We start from the raw sequence: 9,067 nt of genomic DNA, 5'->3' as shown, positions 1-9,067 counted from the left end.
AGTCTATTGCCAGAGGAATGGAAAGGATGTCAGGTGGGCAAGAACAACAGATGTCCACTGCTAAGTAATGTTATGAGACACTGCCCTATGGATAACTCTATTGTTTTAAAAGTGATAAGGTCAAAAAGCATGTGCCAAATTTAAATAAAACACTTAAAGTAAAATTTGTGATTACAGTTTTGAGAGAGAGTCATTCATTTCCATTTACTGAGATCCTACTAAATGCCAGGCAGTGTCTTAAGAGCTGGAAACAGAAACAAAAGAGAGAAAGTTCTTAATTTCATGAAGCTTATAGTCTAGCGATCTAGTGATGGAAGATAGGTGAATAAAGCAATTGAGTAAAGGATACAGTATTTTAATGGAGATAAGACTTATCTCTACTTGAAATACTTTCAGAGGAAAGGGTGATAGAAAATATTGAGCAAGCTGCTCTTGGGAGGCTCTGATGAGAAGGTGATGTTTCAGAAACGACTTGAAAGAAACACGTGGATTTCTAGGGAAGAGCATTCAAGCAGAAGGAATAGGAGGGGCAGAAGCGGCAATGGAGGACCAAGATGCAATGTCAGGAGTGGAGCAAGCAGGGACAATGAGGAGGCTGCAGTGGATGGAATCTCTCAGCCACCATTGAGTGACTGAATCGAGACTTGAGAGAGTCATGTAGCCATTGTTACCCCAAGTTCATCATTGGGTAGATACATGAGAGTGCTAAGTTCTCAGGCAAATGCTTCTCTCTCTTCTCATACAAGGGGCCTGAGTTGCAACTTGGAACTCCCACGGGAAGTTTGCAAAACTGAAGGAAGGAGAAAAGAGTTAGAGAGTGACAGGCAAGAATCAAAGCCCTTGTATTCATTTATTTATTCGTCCATTCGTGCAGTCTTGAAGCATTTATTTCGTATCTGCCTGCTATTTTCAGACACTTGGGTAACCAAAGTATAAGACTAAGTAGGACAAAAATTCTACACCTAAGCAGTTTGCAGTCTGGCAGGAATCGTTTATGCAGACAGGGTGGGCTACATCAGGGATGGGAAGGCAGGATTCCTAGGTCCAGGCTGGCAGGAGCTTAGAAATTCGGCGAGGGCAGCACTGCAGAGCACTGTTGGTGACCCCATTGCTAAGGCAGAGGCTGCCTTCCCTCCCGGGTGGAAGCAATACTTAGAGCCTTCCCTGTCTCTTGCTGCTGTAAGAGCTGAGACCCAGGTGCTGCTTTCCTCACCCTGCCACTGCCTATCCTCCCTTGCTTAATTAACACTCCTGGGCTTCTAGGCGCTACCCTATTCTACTTACTAAAGGAAGAAGGGGGAAGGACCATGAGGGTAGAAAAAAGAAAAAAGACAGACACAAAACTCTTCCTTTTGTTTCTACTCTGCATCATTTTTTCCCTAATATGGTGGGGAATTTTTAAAAAGTATAATTCTTCTCTCCAGGCTTAAAAAAAATTCCAAGGGAGAGAGATACCTTCTTTTTACTTCACTGCATAAAATGAAATATCCATCATCTTCTTATCTAGAGTTTAAAAATAAATTTGTACCAATGGTGTACAATCAATGAGCCCTTCATGAACATGAGTTTTGAACTGACTGAGTCTTGCTTTATAACCGTGCTCTCCCCAGCATAGAGATAAACACAGCTGGGACGGGTGGTGAAAGCCCACCAGGCATCGCAAACTGGTGGTTTGGTTTGGCAGCCCTAGATTATTCTTGTTTATTTTTAATTTATTTTCAGAATGTTAAGGTAGGTCATGAATTCTTTACATTTATTTATTTTATTTTTGGCTGTATTGGGTCTTTGTTGCTGCGTGCAGGCTTTCTCTAGTTGAGGGGAGCGGGGGCTACTCTTCATTGTGGTGCGCAGGCTTCTCATTGCGGTGGCTTCTTGTTGCGGAGCATGGGTTCTAGGCGCAGGGGTTTCAGTAGTTGTGGCTCACGGGCTCTGGAGCGCAGGCTCAGTAGTTGTGGTGCACAGGCTTAGTTGCTCTGTGGCATGTGGGATCTTCCCGGACCAGGAATCGAACCCGTGTCCCCTGCTTTGGCAGGCGGATTCTCAACCACTGTGCCACGAGGCAAGCCCAGGTCATGAATTCTTCAGTTTGTCCCAGCCCTGACCAACTTGGAACCACTCCATGGTGTCTATATCTGTCGAAAGCAAGGAAACTTTTGGGAATATTATACATTTAATTCTCAGGTCCTGATGGGCCAACCCACTCTCAAGCCTTACAGTCCCTGGGTATCACCAAGACCTCACATAATCACAGCTACCCAACCATCATTAGAAAATGTTTATCTAGAGAACACAATTCTAGCATTTCCTTTGGGAGCAGCAAGGCCAAGGTTAGGGTGAGGGTAGTGAGGTATATCAAAAAATGAGTGATCAAGATAAATAATATTTAATGCAATATTTTAAAAATCAAAATTAATGTAAAAATATCTATGATAAACAGAATATTAAAATTTCAAATAAAAATTTTTGTTTGTTCTTTGTTTGTTTCATGACCCTATATTATTGCACAATAGCACCATTCCTTCCCCATCAACCCTCAGCTCCCTGGCCAGGCAACACGGCCCATGTCCACCAGCAGGCGGGTTTGTGAGGGCTGACGATGGTGTGCCAACTGATCGGGCAATGTGGAGCTTTCTATATAGTTATGTTTTTTATTGTAGAGCTTTTATTAAACTTTCCATTTGGTTCAAAATACAGAATGATATTTTAATAAGTGTATACAGAATTGCACACTTTTCCTTTTACCTCAGGCTTCACTAAGGCACTGGAAAGCAGACGTGGAAACCACAAGGTCCTCTCTTATTTAGCAGTCTGAATGAAAATGTCTGCAGGGTGGAAAGCAGTTTACAAAATAATATGTACAGCATGAGCCTATTTTAGCTTTAAATATGTATCTATATACACATAAGAATATAGCTTAAGAGATAAGTGGGTAATATATGGGAAAGGAGGAAGGAAGATAAGCACACAGACAGTCAATATGAAGATGTATCTCTAAATGGTTAGATGCTCAGTTCTGGGTGGTAAACTGTAGATTATTTTTAACTTCTTTTTTTAATTTATATTTTCTACCTTCTACAATGAAAGAGTATTATTTGGGTAATTAAACAATAAAATTATTTTAAGGTTCTAATGACACTCCCATGTGCTTTCATAGCCTGATTATATACAAGGCAATGTTAATTGGCAAAATTTTTCTTTGTATGGAGGCATCTCGCTTCATCAAAGATGTACTTAGTAAGGTACCATCTGTGACACTAAATATGCTGTATTTACCAACAAAGATGCATACCTGTAAAAAAACAAACCAGGTAACCAATCTGCTAGAAAATGTACATTTAAAATGTCCTTGCCACTTTAATAAAATTCTCCAAGAACATTTAATGACTCATCATTCTCATAGCTATAATCTTGCCCTCATTCCTTATGACTGTGAATTTCTTTCTAGGAAGGAAGCACAAAATTGCAGTTATATACAAGTAAATATGTAACTGAAAGAGGTGGTGAGTATGGATGCAGCCTTTTCCTACATGATACGCAGGCATGAGTTTTAATCCCCTAGGGAAAAAAAGTGAGTTTTTTTGAAATAAAGAAAGCCCACAGTTTTTTGCGGTACGCGGGCCTCTCACTGTTGTGGCCTCTCCTGTTGCGGAGCACAGGCTCCGGATGCGCAGGCTCAGCGGCCATGGCTCACGGGCCCAGCCGCTCCGCGGTATAGTGGGATCCTCCCGGACGGGGGCGCGAACCCGCGTCCCCTGCATCGGCAGGCGGACTCTCAACCACTGTGCCACCAGGGAAGCCCCAAAAGCCCACAGTTTTAATGTTCATTAGCTAACATTTAGCTAGAAGGGTCACCAATCATTAAATTATTTTCATAGGCAGCTTAGCAGAAGCTGTTTCCATGACAACAGACAATGTATGGAAGGTAAAAAAAAAAGTGAATGGAGTTTGTGGTGATCTTAATAATGCTCTATGAAAATCATTCATTAATCTGATTTTCCTGTTGCTCAGGATTCCATGCCAACTGCAAAACCAGCTTTCCTGGGACTGGCTGATGTTGGAAATAATGCATTTTTGAGAGCTCCAGTGTGCCTTTCTCTAGGGGAGTTGAGATAGAGAGTTTGGTAATCCCGCCTCGGTCTCTCTTATGAGCTGAATATGGGAAGAGACTACTACTAAAAAAAACAAAAAACAGAAAACCTTAGATCACCTCAAAGTAACTACGGAAAGTGTAGGTTTGGTCAGAACAGCAGGCACAAGTTTTATCCTCATTCTCTTTTGGAATCAACATCAGCAGGTTTGCTCATGAATTAAATGTTATATGAGAAAAAGAGGAATCAGGCTGCTTTCTAGATTTCTGAACTAAGCCACTGGGTGGATGATGGTGGAAAAGATTGAAGGATGAGCAAAGTGTGTGTAGGGCAATGGGAATAAAAGGTTCTATTTTAGAAACCTCTTCATCTTCAAAGAGATCAAATGTATTACGTCATGCCAGAACATTTTAGACCTAAATAACATAGCTTGGTCCAAAGAGTTTACTTCATGCACAAATGGCCATGGTTTTGCTATAAACTGAACATTGGGCCTGGTGCCCAGAATGTGATCTTATTACCACCTGAAAGAATCACTTGTCACTGTTGAGAGATTTTTAACTTGTCCTCAACTTAGTTTTTATTTTTTAAACAGTAATCCAGATGTAGATGTTTTAGAGTCATCAAATTCTAAACAGAATTTAGAATCTATTTGTTTTTGTATCTTGAATGGTCTATATTTCCCAGTATCACCTGACTTTGTGTGTGTTGTGTATATATTTGAGTCACATTGTTTTGTACCAGTGTGAGGGCTGCAATTATCCTTGGCATGTCTTTTAGGATCATTACAAGCTTCTCTGATGTGCCTTCCTCCATTTTTATAATTCTATTAAGGAGACAAGTTTTAAAAATCAAATAAAAATAGATATTCATAAGTAAAAACGAAATTCCAACTCTGACACAACTAGTAAGACCACTGAACAGTGTATGTTAATATAGACTTAAAAGGTCATATGCTATTATTTTCTATGAATATGGATTCAGTGCAAGAAGGTTAGAATTATACTTTGAAGGAGTTGAATTGTGTCAGGTCACAGGAATGTTGCTTTGAAGTGTAGATTTGGGAAAGAAATGAAAGCATTTATCCTACCAAAAAACTTTGGGGTAAAACAACTCTTAAAGCAATATCCTGCCAATATGGCTCCAACCCATGGATAACATTTTTCAACACCTTTTCTCACATCTGATGAGACCATAATCCGAACAAGATTGAGTCCCAGATACTTGCAAAGTCCTCTGTGGAAATCATACCAACTCAGAATAAATTCAAAACTCTTTAATTGTTTTAATATGTTATTGATGCTTTCCTTTTGACCTTTTTATGCTTTTCCTTATAGACCTTTTTCCTTGTGATTTCTTCTTCCACTTAGTGTCAGTGATGAGGAAAAACCCCTTGATCCAGTAAGGACTCATCTTTCATGCGACATCAGCTTTCTTCAAAGCATTAACTGGGCACCAGCTCCACACAAAGCTGAGGAGAGTTCCCGAGGTGTAGGTTGTATCTCCTAAGATCACTTATTTCCATGATCTTCATTATTTTGAAGGCTTTGACACAATTTTCTCTTCCTTGTTGGGAAATTCTATGTGCAGATGAATGCAGAAAGCTTAAGGGAGTCCATTGGCAATGCTTGTCTATGAGAATCAGGGTCAGGACAGAGTACGACATGTTAAGAATTTGTACCAGGATTGACTTAGGAAATTTAGAGGGAGCATCAGATGCTTAAGATTTAGGGACATTGTTTTGTTTCTCATGGGAACTGCTTACCTTCTAGTAGAGGGTATTAGAAAACAGAAACTGGAAGGAAATTTGAAAAGGATAGATGTGCTAAATATAGACCTTTTCTTTGTATACTATCACCATTGGCAGGAACAATGATTATGACTAATCAAGAGTCTGTCAGCTGCCTTGTGTGGGGATAAGTCTAAGAGAAGTTAATAAACTGAAAAAATTAAATGGACCATGTCAATACTTGGGTTAAAAATAAATTATCTAAACAAAAGCCTGGCGGTTTCTAAGAGTTATGCATGTCTTACATTATTTAACTTAGCAAAACCTAGAATAACTTTCCATTGGATACTTCTCCTGAGTCATGAAAATATGCTGAAGTGATTTTAGTAGAAGCAAGTCTTAGTGCCTGATATGGGTTGAGTTGCGCCCCTCCTCCCCCAATTCACATGTTGAAATCCTAACCCCAAATACCTTCAGATGAGACCTTATTTGGAGACAGGGATTTGACAGAGGTAATAAAGTTAAGGTGAGGTCATTAGGGTGGGCCCTAATCCAACATGGCAAAAAGGGGAAATCTGGCTATTGAGATACCCAGAGACGATGTGAAGAGATGTAGGAAGAAGATGGCCATTTACAAGCTGAGGAGAGAGGTCTGGAACAGATGCTTCCCTCACAATTCTGAGAAGGAGTCAACCCTGCCAGCACCTTGATTTTGGACTTCAAGCCTCCAGAACCGTTAGCAAATAAATGTCTGTTGTTGTTTAAACCACCCAGTCTGTGGCACTTTGTTACAGCAGCCCTACAAAATAAAATAGCGCCCGAGAGCCCCATCAAGGACCTACGCCATTGGTTCTGACTGAAGCCTTATGGTTTCATCCATCTTTTCTTTGTCAGGGTGGTTGGCGTCAGACTGGGAGGCCAGAACAAAGATAAAATGTAAGAATCCCAGTGTGTCAAACCAACTCATGAGAAGATGGAACAGAAACACAGAGCCACTGGGAGTTTGATTACTCTCATGGTTTATTAATATTCAGATTGAAAAAGGAGCCTTAGAGCCGCAAGTTAACGCTAATTGGCACATTTGCTTTATTTCTTTATTTTCAAAACAAACTGGGTTTTGATTTTTTTCCTTTTTGTTCATTCCATCACATTGAAAAGGAGGAAAAGAAAAATGGTTTTGAATTCACTCGATATTTTGGACTCCTCAGATGAACGGAACATTGCACACACACTTGGAACAGAGAGAGATAGAGAGGAAAGTGGACTCCCACAGGGCCACACGCACCAGATCAAAAAACTTGGATACAGTGCAAGAATTTCCCAAAATGATTGGATCATCATTACCAAAAACTTGCCATAACAACACCAAGAAACAAAAAATGTTTAAGCCACACTGTTTGACTTGGGATCTTTCCTGCTTTTTTTTTTTTTTTTAAATGTTTGCCACACAGAGAGAAAGAGGGCTAGTGGGTGGGAGAGGACAGACTCACAGACGTGAGTAGGACAGGAAGGGAAACTTCAGAGAGGAGTTGAGAAGAGGGTGAGGAGCGACAGGGTTCAGGAGAGGGGAGAGTGGGGATGTGGAAAGCCATTTCTTAAAGTTCAGGCATGTTCTTGGTCCGCCTCGCGTTCTTCTCCTTTACCCTCATCCTGCCGGGCACTTTCCTTAGGTTTGGTTTCGTCTACAGCTTCTGAGGAAGAAAACAGATGGGGTTAGGGCAGGGGAAGCAGAGTTAGTATTTTGTCTCATCTGTTCAGATGATAGTGCAATGCATTTCTTCTTTTCATACCACTTCATAAAAGATTTAAGATAAAAAGAGATTATTGCTATCTCAGTAATGTAATTTCCAGGTTCAGAAGAGTTTACCCCCAGGAAATTGTTCAGTGACACATAGGGAAGAGCTCAGGAACAAAGCTGTGATATCGTGCGCAAGGAGTTCACTAAAGAGAAACTACTATGGTCTTTAATCTTTCGGCCTTACAGTTAAGGTATCCACACATGGGGGGTCCACAATGATCTTGTATTTCTTTTGCATTAATGTCAGACTTATCATGACAGATACTTTATGTGGATCATTCAACATCCATTCCAACTCTCTCACCCCTTATTTCTAGTATTATAAAGGCTGGAAAGTGAAATGCTTGCATTTTCAGCTCCCCTTGGAGCTAGGGATGTCCATATCACACAGTGATGGCCAAATCGATAGAGACAGACTTCCCTGGGAAGGCTCCAGAGAAGGTGTTTGCTCTTTATTTTCTCCTATTCTTGATGACTGTGACATCAAACTACCTGGTAGTGTAGCAGTCATCTTGTGACCATGAAGATAAAAACTATACACTAAGAATGGTGAAGCACAAAGAGAGAAAAAAACCTACTTGTGACCGACCATACTACTCCTGGACACTTTTCCTCAGACTTTTTCTTATTGATGTGAGACAAATAACTAACTTCTTTAAGCCACTGTAGTAGTTTTTAGTTTCTGGCAGTCAAAAACATTCCAAATGAGTACACTTATCCGTAGGGCAAGTGTGTTTTGCTTAATAAGAAAGACTTTGTTTCTTTTTAAAGGATCATTTTTGTCCTTAGGAAAGAGGTGATTTTCTAATTACTCTTCTGCCTGGTTTCCTGCTAGAACTCAGTCAACTGATTTCATACTACAGACAGCTTACTAGTATGCCAGCTAATGGAAAGAGAATTTGCCTTGACATCACATCTGTTATTAAACAAAACTCCTGTATCAGGGTCCCCAAGACTCCCCCCAGATTCAGCGATTTGCTAGGAGGACTCACAAGACTCAGCATATAGTCCTACTCATGGCTACCATTTACTACAGTGAAAGGATATAAAACCAAAAAAAGCAAAGGGAAAAGTTGTATGGAGCGATGTTTGGAGGAAACCAGGCACAAGATTCCATGAGTCCTCTCCTCATGGACTCATACAAGATGTGCTTAATTCCTCCAGCAATGAAATGTGACATGTGTGAGACGTCAGAGACTAGGGAAGCTCACCTGAGCTTACAAGTCCAGGGTTTTTATTGGAGACTGGTTGTGTAGGCACCCTCTACCTAGCATGTACCAAATCCAGACTCCCAGGAGGAAAACAGATGTCCAGCATAAACCACATTGTTGGCGCAAAGAGTTTAGGCACAGTGAACACTCTTAGTTAGGAAGTGGTGAGAACCCTCTCAAAATTCAAGTTCCCGGATGCCAGCCAAGGGTCAATATTTCACACAAGTATTTCTAAGACTTG

The 9,067-nt window shown here is 40.6% G+C and overlaps 1 protein-coding gene across 1 annotated transcript in view; it reads right to left on the bottom strand.

The window, feature by feature from the left end:
- Positions 1-6,344: 6,344 nt before the first annotated feature.
- GAP43 (growth associated protein 43) overlaps positions 6,345-9,067 on the bottom strand; it is a gene marked incomplete at its 5' end in the record, with an annotated part of 42,628 nt that continues 39,905 nt past the window's right edge. Inside the window, one exon of the mRNA XM_022557734.2 lies at positions 6,345-7,508. Within this exon, the coding sequence (XP_022413442.2) occupies positions 7,420-7,508 (89 nt within the window). The remainder of the gene's footprint in view (positions 7,509-9,067) is intronic.

Source organism: Delphinapterus leucas, chromosome 4 (genome assembly GCF_059928025.1).
Source record: "Delphinapterus leucas isolate spDelLeu-1000000601 "Yukka" chromosome 4, BTC_Dleu_Yukka2, whole genome shotgun sequence".
Taxonomy (NCBI): domain Eukaryota; kingdom Metazoa; phylum Chordata; class Mammalia; order Artiodactyla; family Monodontidae; genus Delphinapterus; species Delphinapterus leucas.
The sequence above is the reverse complement of the archived record's forward strand: the minus strand, read 5'-3'. Positions and strand labels throughout refer to the sequence as shown.